This window comes from Populus alba, chromosome 7 (genome assembly GCF_005239225.2).
Source record: "Populus alba chromosome 7, ASM523922v2, whole genome shotgun sequence".
Lineage (NCBI taxonomy): Eukaryota > Viridiplantae > Streptophyta > Magnoliopsida > Malpighiales > Salicaceae > Populus > Populus alba.
The window spans coordinates 13878546-13893680 of NC_133290.1; the positions used below are offsets into that span (position 1 = coordinate 13878546).

The 15135-nt window shown below is 35.4% G+C and overlaps 1 protein-coding gene and 1 long non-coding RNA gene across 4 annotated transcripts; one reads left to right on the forward strand and one right to left on the reverse strand.

Annotated features, from left to right (window-relative positions):
• Nucleotides 1-5582: 5582 nt before the first annotated feature.
• On the forward strand, nucleotides 5583-10157 carry LOC118040335 (uncharacterized). Of its 3 annotated transcripts, none has more exons than XR_012170353.1 (3): nucleotides 5583-6391; nucleotides 6957-8901; nucleotides 9016-10157. It is a non-coding gene; the product is annotated as an uncharacterized lncRNA (long non-coding RNA). The 3 variants fall into 3 exon arrangements; XR_012170352.1 differs by having other exon boundaries at nucleotides 5586-6391; nucleotides 6957-7820; nucleotides 8827-10157; XR_012170351.1 differs by having other exon boundaries at nucleotides 6957-10157.
• Nucleotides 10158-12780: 2623 nt separating this feature from the next.
• LOC118040333 (agamous-like MADS-box protein AGL62) lies at nucleotides 12781-14125 on the reverse strand. Its single transcript, XM_035047248.2, has 2 exons — nucleotides 13341-14125; nucleotides 12781-13249 (listed from the first exon to the last, which is right to left on the reverse strand). The coding sequence occupies exons 1-2, from the start codon at nucleotides 13656-13658 to the stop codon at nucleotides 12827-12829; spliced, it is 741 nt and encodes a 246-aa protein (XP_034903139.1). The 5' UTR covers nucleotides 13659-14125; the 3' UTR covers nucleotides 12781-12826.
• Nucleotides 14126-15135: the final 1010 nt, after the last annotated feature.

Below are 15135 nucleotides of genomic sequence, written 5' to 3' on the forward strand. Positions count from 1 at the left end.
CTTGTAAATTATTATCATGTTTTATCTTTTCTCTTTTATTTCTACTATCTTTTCTTTGCTATTATCTTTTCTTTTCTATTATAAGACAGTAATTAAACATTGATTTTGTGTTCATTCATTCCTTTTTTGTCACATTAAGTAAGAAATTAAAACGCGTTGGTTTTAATTGTAGCCGGTACTATACTTACAATCTCACACAATACTATGGATCAACTGTTTATTTTTTAATAATTCATTTGGGTCCTCAAAAATTTAACTTTGGGTGATTTGATCTTAATTGAAAGCTAATTATTTTTTATTCATTAGTGAATGGTGAATTAGAAAAAGATGAACCAAAATAAAATAAAAAATGCGCCAAATATGGGTGGCGTGACAGAGAATTCAAGAAAAATCCAATTAGGGCTTCAAATTTTAAAAAATAACATAAATTATATACTTTAGTTTCCTTTAAATTTTTTAAAAATAATTTTGATATAAAAAATTATTTTTATTATTTTTTAATTATTGGTTATATAGAGAGAGAAAAGACAGATGGATTGCCGGAGGTTTTACACAATTAATTTCGTTCTTAGTTTCTTATCCAACACGGCCAAAAATAATAAGAACTGGAAACCATCGTTCTACTCCTGACAGAATATTCATTACGGTTAGATGATCAACTTAAGCAAAAACAAAAGCACTTTATTGCATGGTCTCACGATTCGAAGGTAGAAACAAAGAGCACAAAGAACAATGACTTGCCTTGCACTACTCAACACTGCATGTAACAATGTAAATTATAAACCTTCACAAGAAACTTTGCGGACTGATCACTGACTATATATATATATATATATGGAGCAATCACAACGACTGTTCCATTTGGACCATCTGTGGCCTGCATATAAATTGGTGGTTGATCATGGCTGATCTAGATAGAGGAATCGCCGCCTGCCCTAGTGCCTCTAGCACTTATATCACCGACAACGGCGACAAGAGACGTCGACAGCACGTACAGGCCTTAAGGGCTAGTGATCTCATGGATTTGATTTGTAGGACTTGCACTGGGAACTTTCGGGATCCAATGATTAGGTGGCCAGGAAGGACACTTAACATATGGAAATTTGGGTATGGCGGGCAATGATTTTGGCTGTGGCATAGGCCAGTGCTTGACTGGTGGGAATTTGGGAATGGTGGGAAATTTATATGGCTTTGGCATAGGCCAGTGCTTGACAGGTGGGAATTTGGGAATGGTGGGAAATGTATGCGGTTCAGGGTTAGGCAGAGGAGGTGACTCGGAGCTAGTCGGTGGTGGCATTGCATCCTTTGGTGGTGACATGGAGGTTGGTGGTGGCAATGTCGGTACTGGTTCCACTGGTGTTGGTTTTGGTTTTGGTGGATTTGAAGGTTTCAACACAGGAATTCTAGGAGAAGGTGTTGGTTTTGGTGGATTGGAAGGTGTCCTTACAGGAATGCTAGGAGATGGTTTTGGTTTCGGTGGAGGTGAAGGTGTGGGCGGTGTTTCAGCTGGGGATGGCGGTGTTGGTGTTGGTGTTGATGTAGGTGGTGCGGGAGTCAGTTTAGGTGGCAAATGAGGCCATTTAGGTTTAGGCAACGGAGACAAATCCTTAGCTTGGTGAAGAAGATGCCGAGTTGCCAAGACAACATTAGAGCATGAAAGTGGAAAAAATATGAAGACAGCTATGATCATGAGGTAATGAACAGAAGCCATGACTGTATACAGAACTATTTCTTTTTACACTTTGCTTGTGTATATATAGGGGGGCTGGGGAGAGCAAGCTGAGGACATGAACTAAATATGTTGAGTAATATTCCTTCACACGTAAGATTTCTTGAGATGGTGCAGGTTCACAATTAATAGTGTCAAATTGTAGCTGTAGTGGAAGAACAAGGCTTGTTTAAGGCATAAATTAAAACACCTTCAAATTAACTTGCAAGTTAAAGAAGGAATCTGTGCTTACAATGTCTCTTTAGGGCCCCTTTGGAATTAAGATTGAACTTGGAATTTGATTTTTTTAAAAAATTAAATTATTTATTTTAGTATTTTTGAATCGTTGTGATGTAATAATATTAAAAATAAAAAATTAATATTTTAATATATTTTAAAACAAAAAAATATTTTAAAAAACAATCTTTAATTACCACATTCACAAATACCTCATAAAGCAGATTGATTACCAATTGGGTTACAGGCAATTGAATGCTAGAGCAAGATCCTTGTTCATTTAAATCCATTTCGGTACCTGATTGTGTATAAAGTCCATAAAAGAAGTGTTACAGATGATGGGGCTACTGCTGTCACTGAAACATTAAACATAATTTATCCTTTCTTCTTCATAATTCAGCTCTAACAATCATTTTCCGAAACATTCTGATGTTTTCTTGGCTTTAAACATTCTGATGTTTTCTTGAAAATTAAGTAGGTACTGATCCAGAAATGCCCTGGAAATAATAGCTGTTCTTGAGAGTCACTCTGTTACAAAAATTTAGCCAAGCGATTTAAGCATTCCAAGCAAGTTTGATTAGCAATGGCTTCTTGATGATAGCTTGAAGAATCTGAGACACAACTACTTGAAGCTTCTCATTAAAATGCCAAAAATGTTGGGTCACCTACAATACTGAGCACCCTTTAATGCTGCCAGGAGACGAAACTTTGAACAACCTGAATCCCATTAGGCTTGAAAACCACGGCCACCCTCCCCTCCAAGGCTCCAACACAAGAACAATCCAATGTGCAACTACTTGAAGAACTGTTAGAAGGATAGTGACCTTCTCTAGCTCACATAAAAATGGTGGGGTTGCAGCACGGATAAAAGTGCCCTGAAGGGAAAGCTACCAGTGCTGTATTCATTATCACCGATTAGTTCTTTTTGGTCTGAGGAGACCGGTGGCGCACGTAATGCTGCGGGTTGCTCAAATTCTTTTATTACAAAAAAATAATATTTAAATTATTATAACACGAGATAAATTAGGTTAAATTTATCAAAACACAACTTATGATATAAAACCCAAACCACCTATAAAAAGAAAATAAAAAGAAATTGTAAAGTTCAAGATTTAATAACCTAATATCAATGATGAAAAAATATAAAAAAAAAATATGTAGTGTTGAAGAAGCAAACCCGAGTCAACTCAGTCTAACTTGATAAACCTACAACCCGTAATATGAGATGAGATTAAAAAAATATAAAAAGAAGCACCTAACAAACAAAACAAAGTTAAAAAAAAAACTTCAAATAAACCCCGAGCTAACCCAGGTTAACTCTATCAACCCGCCATCATAATAACCAAACAGAAAGAAAACCGAAAAAATAACAAAACTCAAGTGCAAATTATTTCATGTAAAACGATGAAATTGAAAAAAAAAACCCATAAAAAATCGAGAAAAATAAATCAGACCTCCAAAAAAAGCACTTGGTAAAAAAAATAATAGAGTTAAATAAAAAACAAAACTTAGTGAGAAAAAGCAAGCTAACTCCGGTTAACTTTATTACCTCGCACTCGGGAGAATCCATCATATGTACATTTGTTTTTAAATAATATTTAATAAAACACGCTTAAGGATCAATAATTCAATGGAAAATATTAAAATAAAAAAAAATAATTTAAGATGTGAGGCATGAATAACCCAACAACAAGGAAAGCATAACAAATCAAAAAGCTCAAGGCCTAACAATTCAATGTCAACTGATAAAAATAAAAAAAATAAATTAAAAAAGACCCTAAAATAAATTAAATTTAAATTGGATTCATTGTTGAAATTGGTATATTGAGTTATAAGACTGAGATTACCATGTAAAAGACAAATATGAAAAAACCACAAAGAAAAATTTTAAACCATAATAAAAAAAAACTAGGGCTAATAAATGAAGAAAATGACAAAAAATGATGACCAAAATTGAAAACCAAACAAAATTAAATCAAACTCCCAAGGACATAATAAAAATAATAATAATGAAAATGATTAAAAAATAGCAATAAAAAAAGATTGGATAAAAAAATCTAATTAGATTAAATGATTAGAGACAAAATTAAAAACAAAACAAACTTAAAGAAGCATCAAATCTAACAAAAAAATAAATAAATAAAGATCAAATCTAAAACAAATACAAACTAGAGGACACGGTTGAATTTATCCAAGCTCTGCATGTATATCGAGACATGAGAGAGAGAGAGAGAGAGAGAGAGAGAGAGAGAGAGAGAGAGAGAGAGAGAGGGGAGAAGTAAAAAGACCAATCATTGCCAAACTACTGCTTAGGTAACAACATATGTCATTCTAAAAGATATGCCGCCACATTCTGGATCAGGTGAGTAGGCGATCAACCTTTTTTAACCACCATATATGCCTCCACGCGCCACCCAAATAGAGCTAGGGGTAATAACATATCTATGTGTGCATGACACATGTAGATCAATTTTTATTGATTTATTAATATTATAATAATGCAAACAACTAAAATGACATATAAATATTATAAAAAAACCATGATGCAAATAAAAAAATACCCTTCCAAGCAACCTTTAATTTATCAAAGTTAAAGGGTAAAAGCGAAATTTTATTGTACATAAAAATATGTAAAGACATAACAACCCCTCACTTAAAGGTCAATATTTTTTTAGAGCTAAAGGGCACAAACGTTATTTCACAGTATAAATAAATCTGTCAAGATACAAACGCCTCCGGACCGAAGCCTAATTTTTTTGAGCTTCCAGGGACAATATAGTACTTTTACTATACATAATATACACAAAACAATAATCTTGTCCCGGACTAATTCTTGAATGAAATTTGAATTCTATGAAAAATACAGTTTTACCCTAAATACCAACGTAATTGTTAAAAGAAATGAAAGGTAAAATAGTAATTACACTATTTTGAATCCGCAGTGAATTTCCTTATATTCTACTGTAAAATATTGAGTCATTTTAGTTTTTTTTTTTAATGTTAAATCGTACATTTCCAAAATTATCACATCTTCAATGAATAAATTTGAAAATTATGGGAAATAGCACACTCTTGGAGTTGTACCATAGGAATTTGCGGCAATCCAAATGATATCGGGTGAATTTATCCTGGTATTGATTTTTAAAATATTTTTTATTTATAAATATATTAAAATAATATTTTTTAATTTATTTTTGAAATTAATATATTAAAATGGTATAAAAATATAAAAAATTAATTTTAAACTAAAAATTAAAAATTTCAAAAACATAATTTAACTAAAAAAAAATATTAATACAAATTATCTCATTATAACCGTGTCAAGCAAGTCGCTGAAACCCAAGCCTCGGTAAATCTTGGTAAAAATAATTTCTGGAAGGGAAAAGAATCAAGGAATAATTATAAAAAAAAAAACTCCAAGATTTGATGGTATTTTATTTTCCTGTTTTGGTAACTTTACACCGGTGCTAATCCTTAACTTTCTTAAAAGAACAATGATAATAAAAAATATCTAATTATTTATAAAATTACTATTATTTTTTATTTAATTACCATTAAACTCGTATTATTACCCGAAATTAAAAGAAAACCTAAAACTTAGCAACTGATATTTCTTTTTAATTTTAGATTTTTCATATTCAAACCGTACTTTACCGATACTGATGAGTACAAGGGGCAACCACCACATTTGCAAGTTCAGGATGAACACAAAGAGTTTGATCTCCTTTTTTATGAAACAAATCCTAAGCAAGAGTTTTTCTGAAAAGGCCATGCTAAGTGCGAGTCCAGTGAGAATTTGCTGCTGATACTATTGGTGGTGTGAATGGTGCTGGATACACTACTTGATGTGGGTGTGAACAAGCAAGAACTTGGAGATCAAAGCTCTACAATCCTAGTTTATGCCGCCTATGCTACTGTCTCTGCCTTTGCTTATAGGCACCCTGCAGAGCTCAAATCAAAAGAAACAGAGTTGAGGTTGATTGAAGATTCTATCATAGAGCTCTCAGCAAAGCTTCAACAAAAAGAAGAGAAATTGGATTCAGCTCGACAACATGTGAAACATTGTGCCAGAAAAATTTAATCAAAAGAGGAGGAGCTCAATAAAATCAAAGGAAGAATAAACACATATGATACAGAGCTTGAATCGAGAGAGAGGGAGTTCAATGCCATTCAACTGTCCATTGAAGACCGGAGTGAGGAACTTAAAGGGAAGGAGAGGCAACTGAAATCTGTCCAACTATCGATAGGAGAATGGGAGAAAGAACTGAAAGCAATGAAGGAACAGAAATATCCCATCCAAAAATCAGTTGTGGAATGCTCTGAGGAGCTCCAATCAAAAGAGAAGAACCTTATTTTGGCAAGAGAATCTCTCAGAGAATGTTGTGATAATCTCCAATCGAAGAAGGTGCAGCTGGATTCAATTCAACGCACTGGTTATGATTATAGGTATGCTTATAGACACATAATATGCTTACAGGTATGATGTGGGAGCCTTTTATGATTTTTGAAAACCCTAAAAAAAAAACCAAATTGATTTCTATTGGTTATAGAACCCTAATTGAAAAGGAAAGGGAGGGAAGGAAAGGGAAAATATCGGGAAAAAAAAATTATATAAGAAGGCAATTCTATCTCTAATTTTTTTTTTTAATTTTTTGTTTGACAGTGTTATTTCTTAAATTATAGCGGAAAAGTTAAAATGGAGTAGTTTTTTTTTTTTTTCAATTATCCCAAGAATCAATAATGTTAGGCTGATTTGTGGGGTCAGGAAAATTTTTTCTAACACAAGGATTGCTAGTTCTTTTTATTCAGGGGAGAACCAAACTAGATATCTTCCGCTAGGGTTTTTATTCTTTATGTTTCTGGCATATGCTAGCTGTAGGTGTATATTTTGCATCCAGGAAGAATACACTTCTAGTTTTTCATGCTGTATTTTTCATATAGGGTGAAGTATCTGTTTTGCCTTTTCTTTTTCTAATATCTGATCATTTTCCATTTTAATATCATTTTATAGGGGATTGAAGACAATGCAACTTATCCAGCAATTTAACCTGAGCTTAATGCAACCTTAAAAAATTACTGTCTCTCCCCTGAAGTCTTTTGACTTTAACATGTAGCAAGCATCTCAACAGAAAACCATATTCAGTATAATTCCCATTCATATTTTTTGAAACAGTACACTAATAATCCATAAAAATTCAAGAGAGAACACAAATAATGGAAATCCGATCAGGCCATTTATGTGCCATGAAGATATTGGAGGAAATAAGAGGCCATTTTGCATGCATAAACCCTTATTTACCTGCTTAAATATGCAGCCATACTATTACCATTCACATATATTCCATATATATGCAAGCTGCTAAGTAACAATGATCTTAAGGTCTGTTATGAATAGCAGCAGCCCTGGTGGGGAATGACACCGAGGGGATAGATGATGGAGGGCTTGGCACTGAAGGGATAGTTGGTGGAAGTGGAGGCAACCTGACAAATGGTGGATCAGGCAAATTAGGAGGAACTGTAAAGCCAAGAATATTACACGTTGGAGGCTGGAGATGACGAGCTGCCACAGCAACATCAATGCTTGAAAATGACAGTGTGATCATGAACATAGCCAAAATCAGTAAGCGAGAAGATGCCATGGTATAATAATATAAGAACAAGAAATCAGTGACCTCTGACCTAGAACAATCAGGCAAGGAAAGCAATAGAGGCTTATGGGGTGTGCAAACTCTGACCTTTCTTTTGCTATTTATAATCGAGGACATTGATTCACTGTGTAAATGAAGGGCAGGCAGTTAGCTGCTGCATTTGACGAGTTTTGTTGCATATGCTTGGCTAAAACTGAAGTGCTTCGAAAGCAGAAATCAAGCAACTGGTACATATTACTCCAGCTGCTGTTAAATTTTCATCTTCAGTGCTTTCAAATGCAGTAGTAGTCATTACATGAGTCTACCTAATTTGTTTGGTAGATGCAGGTATGTCTCAAAATTTCGAATAAAGTTACACAAATAATAGTTTCAGTCCATTGAGGTTCCATATTGATTGCTATCTGTGGTCATGGAAATTTGGTCCAACGATGTTAATTCGAGGCAGTAAGACGTCAGTGTTTGGTTAAGAATAGCACTGCTTTCATTTCAGTCTTCATGTGAAGTGGCTGCTAATGTTGTTGTAGTTTTGATACCAGTAGCTAAATAGTTTGATAGTTTCAGATATGTGTCAAAAATTAGATACAAAAACAAAACTACACAACTACTCATTCTTTTCTTCTATTAATTTTTTTTCTTACATTTATGTAGTTAGCTTCTGTTTGGGGCCATTACATTCTGTTTTAGGAACTGTAATTAATGATGTGTTCAAAATGATATGTCGGTGATCTATTAGTTTGTTCCATGTAACCAGATCATTATTTGAATGGAAAAATTATTCAAGTCCTTAATGATTTTTCCTTATCCTTTCTGGTTCTCAAACATGGATGATATCAATCATGATTTTCCTTTCTTAGAAAAAATGAATTTCTGGTTCTCAATATGATATGTCGGCGATCTATTAGTTTGTTCCATGTAACTAGATCATTATTTGATTGGAAAAATTATTCAAGTCCTTAGTGATTTTTCTGTATACTAAGTCCTTTCTGGTTCTCAAACATGGATGATATCAATCATGATTTTCCTTAGAAAAAATGAATTTCTGGTTCTCAATATGATATGTCGGCGACCTATTAGTTTGTTCCATGTAACCAGATCATTATCTGATTGGAAACATTATTCAAGTCCTTAATGATTTTTCCTTATACCAAGTCCTTTATGATTCTCCAACAGGGATGATATCAATTATGATTTTCCTTTCGTAGAAAAAAATGAATTTTTGAGTTGATATTTTAGGTATCGATGAAGAAGGGCGTCAACGGAAGCTTATTAAGGAAAGGATTAGATGTTATCAAATTGTCAGTCACATAGGTTTGCTGCTGATTTCTTTCCCTTATCTGTCAGAAATGTTAAGAGAAGGGTATCTTTGCTACAGCTGATTATTCACAATGATGCTGGTTGAGGCCTTCTTGTGGTTTATCTTAGTTTTTTTGCAGAGGATGCTGCCAGGATAAAATATGGGTGTTACAAAGGTTTCACGTATATCCTTATCCAGTTAACCTAGTTTTGCTGGAATGCTGAAACAACGGAGACTCAGGTTAATTTGTTCCTGTGGAGGTAAATGGAGAATCTGTTCTGTATCATGCTTACGCAACTCTGCTTCTTAGATTACTTTTCTGATGCTTTGTTTTATTATGGTGTTTAGGCATATTTTGCATCAAACTCTGCTACAGAAAATGCAAGATATTTCTGTTTAGACTGAAAAGTTCAAATTGCAACCCAGTTTAAAGGACGGTCAAGGATATTGTTTGAAACAAGCATCTCAACAGAAAAACATATTAAGCATAACTCCATTCATATTTTGAAACAGTATACCAACATTATTTTCATGTGAAAATTCAAGAGAGAACACAAATAACTGAAATCCTCGGCGGTTTGCATGCCATGAAAAATATAAAAGGAAATAAGAGGCCATTTTGCATGCATGAACTTTTATTTACGTACTTATACGTGAAGCCATACTATTACCATTTACATAAATTCCATATATATGCCGGCTTCGAAGCAACAATGATCTTAAGGTCCATTACGAACAGCAGCAGCTGTGGTGGGGAATGACACTATGGAGGGCTTGGCACTGAAGGGATAATTGTTGGAAGTAGAGGCAACCTGACAAGTGGTGAATCAGGCTAATTAGGAGGAACTGTAAAGCGAGGAATATTACGTGTAAATACAGTGTGATCATGAACATAGTCGTGTACATTGATTCAGCGCATAAATGCAGTGCGGTAAGCTGCTGCATTTGGTGAGTTTTGTTGCATGTGCTGGCCAAAACTTGAGAACTTCAAAAGCTGAATTCAGGCAACTAGTACATATTACTCCAGCCGCTGTTAAATTTTAAGAGTAGGGCATCTTAGTACAGCTGGTTATTCACAATGATGGTTGAGGCCTTATTGTTGTTTTATTTTATTACGTAGCAGAGGATGCTGCCAGCATAAATTGGGCATTACAAAGTATTCGCAGACATTCTTATCTGGTTACCCTATTTTTCCTGTAATGCTGAAACTAGTGAAACTCAGGTATATTTTTTTTTTAATATGGAGGTAAATGCAAAATCATTTTCGCAATTGTGCTTATGCAGCTCTACTTCTTAGATTACCTTTTGCTTTGTTTTATGATGGTGTTTCGGCATATTTGTTATAGAAAATGAAAAAGATTTATGTTTAAATAGAAAAGTTCATATTGCTAAAGTATTGCAACCAGGTATAAAGGAGAGTCAGGGATGTTTTCTGCAGAATTCATTTTCCCAGGACTCCTTTTTTCAGAAATAAAGGTTCTGTTGTTAGAAATAATGGAGTGCAAGGTGATGGAATTGAAATTTTGAAGATGTAGCTCTGCTTATAGACTGGAAATTTTGGCTTTATAAAACTGAGAATGTATACATGGACACAAACTTGCACGCAGAGGTAAAGCTTACGCAGATGGCTCGATCAGGGAAACTTCATAATGTGAGATGACAGGTTTTTTCTCAGAATTTGAGTAAGGCAAAAACATAAACGAAAATGAAATTTTAAGCAAACAACCTTTTATTCTGTAATAATGGATTAAAATACACACAAAAGTATATGGAAACTACAGTTCCGAGATAGTGGAAACTAATAAAGCACACAGAAGGAAGAAGGAAAACCCCAAATAAGCTCACATATGTGAGTCCAACTATAATTACATACAACTGTAAGCCTTCATTGCCACCCAAGTCATACAAGACAGACAAAATTCCTTAAAAAAGAAACATGAAAGACTACTGTATGTCTCGCATCACAAGAATTAAGAGAAGATAAATTGAGCAAACTCAAGGGCTAGTAGTTGCTGGAGGAGGGGAAGGGAATGGAATGGAGGGAATTGTTGGAATTGTGGGGATTGAGGGCATGCTTGGAAGAGGAGGCAAAGTGACCTTTGGGACTGTAGGAAAGGTAGGGATGGCGGGAATGCTAGGAAGTGGTGGCAGTGTGGGCTTAGGTAGGGATGGTTGAGTTGTAGGCAAGGTGGGCTGTGGAAGGTTTGGAATAGAAGGCAATGGTGGCATTGGTATCTTAGGCAATGGTGGCAACTGGAGGAGATGACGGGCAGCTATGCTAACATTCATGCTCGAAAATGTCAGAGCGATGAATAAAGCTAAGATAAAGCTTTTGCAAGAGGCCATCACTAGAATTCAAGATACAGTACTTTTGATCACCAGAAATCTAGGACAAATAAGTTGTTCTTTTCTGCTTGTATGGGAATGTTAAGGCTGATTATACAAGTATTTATAGCAGGACATGGAATCATCATGGTGATTTAGGCACTACTAGTTGGTTGGAAAATCCTGAAAGACAATTTTGAGGTTTATTGTTAGTTCACCTACTTCTATATCACATTAGTTGACTATTGTTCCTTTGAGATTAATCTGTTTGGTTATCTAATTAGAGTTCATGGACAAACAACAAATCTTATAAGTGTCCTTCTTTGATTGATCCTTGGTTAAATTCCCAGCTCATAAATTAGTATATTACTGCTCTTCTCGAAATTAACAACCAATTTTGTTAGTTTGCAGCAAGCAACCATGACTTGGAACCCTTGAGTTTTCTTGTTGGCAGTTCATCTTCTCATGTGCATTTTGTTGAAAAGATGTCCTAGGCTTCTTACGGGTGTTGTTGAATAAGATTTAGCAGGTTCTTGTGGTTGGTGAGTTGAAATCTCATAATTAATGACTCCTCGCTACAAAAGGAAAGTCCAAGTGATGACAGAACAGTCAAATATAAAAACAACTTCCTGTACTCCCAGTCTCCAATACCATTATTTGAAGAAAAACATCACTAAATGTTGGCCAAGTGCAGGGCACTAGCCAAGTTTGCAATATAAAACAAATCATATTTATAACACCAAATTATAGATGCCTTCAAGAAGATAATCTATGCAACATTTTCTGGATGTTAATAAAAGGTTGGTTGTGTTTCAAGCAATGGATTAACATGTTAACAGATCATATGGCAATTCATCAAGTGTCATTAACAAGTTATTCATGAATCAATTGTATATTTACAACCTTAATCAAACATGGTCTTAAGTTATTTACGATAAACCGCGCGCCATTTCAACCGATGTTTCCCACGCGAGGTTTTTCTAGGAAATGCAACCGCGAAAAAAACAATTGCAGACATCAAATTTAAATTTTGAATCAAGTTACCAAATTTACTACCATCAATTTATGATAACAGCATCTTTTTTTCCTTTTCATTTTCCTTTTTTTCGCGGGATCTCTTTTCGGCATGTTACCGTTACTGCTTTAAACTTGTAGAAACACAAAATTCATATGAAACCAGTTTATCAGCCAGTACTTTTGCAGTAAAGGAATATCAATTAGTAGCAATGGTTTGTGATGCGCAGATCTAGATGACTGCTTTATGCATCAAGAACATCTAATCACCAAAAGCTTGCATCTCTTGTCAAAAAGAATGAAAACCAAGCCATTGATTTCTTTACCTGAAACTTTTGAAAATTCTGAGTTGGATAATTTCCTTGCGTATAAAATATAAATGCATGAACACATGTATAATCGGAATATGCATTCCTGGATGTATGTATTGGTGTGGAGATCTCACAACAATCCTTCAGAAACCCAATGGGTAATTTATTAAGATTTCAAATAGCATCTCAAACACATTACTGAATTCAACCAGAACACATAGATACATCTAAACAATAAATGCACTAACGGTTCCATGGTTAAGATTATTTCAACAGAATTATTAAGAATCTAGAAGAAACCATTTCCATATCCAAGATTGTATCCATAAGGAGTCATTGTTGTGCTGCTTTGATTGAAAGGAGTCCCAGTCATGTCTGTGTTGAAAGCAGTCATGGTTGTGTTTGAACTGAAAGGATCCACTGCCATGTTTGAGTCGAATCCTGTATTACTGGTATCAAAGGGAAGATTCCCAGGAGCGCCGGGGTTTGGAGAGAAAAAAGGCTGAGGAGGAGCTGAATTTTGAAGCAGAATCTGCTGGGCTTGCCTGACCACTTTCTGCTTTAGAGTTAGCAAAGATGCCTTCAATTGTTCAAGCTGTTCGAAGCTAAGTTCCTGAATAGGACTCTCCCACCAGTTCTGACTCTGACTAGCTTTCCTCAGTTTGTCCAGCTCTTCACCTCTTTCCTTTTCCATATCCAGTTGGTTTTGCGCCTAGTGAATCATTTATTAGTAAAAAGAATATTTTTGTTTTCTGATGAAAGCAGACTGATGGTACTAAAAATTGCAATCAAAATTCATATACCTGAGTTAGCTTCATGTTGAGTTCACTGATCCTAGCATTCCGGTGAGCCTTAATCAGATGAAAAGCACCTGAAGTTTGGGGAATATTTCCCGAGACATAACGGTCCACCACCTTTTCAACAGAAGGGTGGCCAAAAGAGAAGACCTTCTTGCCAGGTGAGAACACAATGATGCCAACTTCAGCACCACACAGTGTTGAAAGTTCACTAGCCTTCTTGAAAAGGCCAGACCTACGCTTTGAGAAGGTTACCATTAGATTGCTTTCTTTAGCTATTTTGATCATCTCCAACTTTTGGCGACCCTTGCTGCTTTTAACCATGGTTAACCAACAAGAAGAAGGACCCCACCAAGAAAAAAAGAGAGAAATCTATCTTTAGAACAGTACAGTTTGAGGGGAAATGGTTCACACTTTATACAGGTTTCAGGACTTGAATCTGAGAGTTGGAGACGTCAAAATTCACTGAATTCTTGGTTGCAATTCTAGCGTTATGCTTGCATCTATTAGCTTTCTAGTTTTGGAGGGTTCAGAATCCCCGAGGAATGACATATATGGTATGCAAATTTCACACCATCAACTTGTAGAACCAATCTTTGTTGGCTAGACCGTTCTCCGATTCACCGCCAATGAGATACATCGAGGAAATCTCTTGGAAACACCCTTGTCCACAGCCTGACCTCCCTTGCCGTCCTGTGATGAGTAGGTGAAATGGTCTAGCCTGCAATCGAAACACCTCAGATCATAAAATCCCCTGGTTGGACTTACCAAATGCGTAACTACTAATTGTCCAATATGAGATATGGGATGTTTGGAACAAGAATTTGTATGCATATCTACCATTATGTTTTTATATAGTAAACTTGCTAGTATTTAACCTTTTTTCCTCTTATATGAGTATAGCAGAATCCATAATCTGATATAACTCCAAAGGAAAATGTGACATCCTCTTGGCCAAGTAATTTTCTCTGCTTTCATACATTTTCCTTTGCAATTTCATATGGAATTGGAAAACTTATTACATATGCAATTTTTCACTAGATTGCAAGTAAATTTTGCTTTAAAGACCCCCCCCCCAAATAAATAAATAAATAAATAAAATCATCTTAGTTGTAATAATATCTTAGTTTCCTATTCAAGAGACTATCCTTATCCCATCTCTGTGTCATAATGGAAATCCCCTCAAAGAAATCTCCGATATATTTGTTTGGTTTTTTAATGGAACGGAATGCCCTTATGATTACTGTGGCAATTTAATTTCGTTGCATCACACATATTGAAGATTTTGGAGGTAAAGTAAAATTGAGAAAACATAATGCAATGATCATATATCTCAAAGTACAAGCATAAATATAAAGTACCATCAAAATACAGTATAAACAAAACAAATGGCAAAAACCCCAAGAGTCTCTAAGGACATGGTGTATGTGCCTAAGCCAAATCAAAGCCACACCGATGGTACATGCAAGTTCTCATTGCAAGGAACAGGACGAGGAGATCAACTCAAGGGCTGGTGGTGGCAGGTGGTGGAGAGAGGAATGGAACGGCGGGGATTGTAGTTGGGATTGGAATTGTGGGGATTGAGGGCATGCTTGGAAGTGGAGGCAAGGTCACCTTGGGTGCAGCAGGCATTGTCGGCATGCTAGGAAGTGGAGGCAAGGTGGGCTTCGGCAGTGAAGGTAGAGCGGTTGGCAAGGTGGGCTGTGGCAGTGGTGGTACAGAAGGCAATGGTGGCAGTGTTGGTTTAGGCAAATTCGGCAGTTGCAGAAGATGGCGAGCTGCTTCGCCACACCAAAATGAC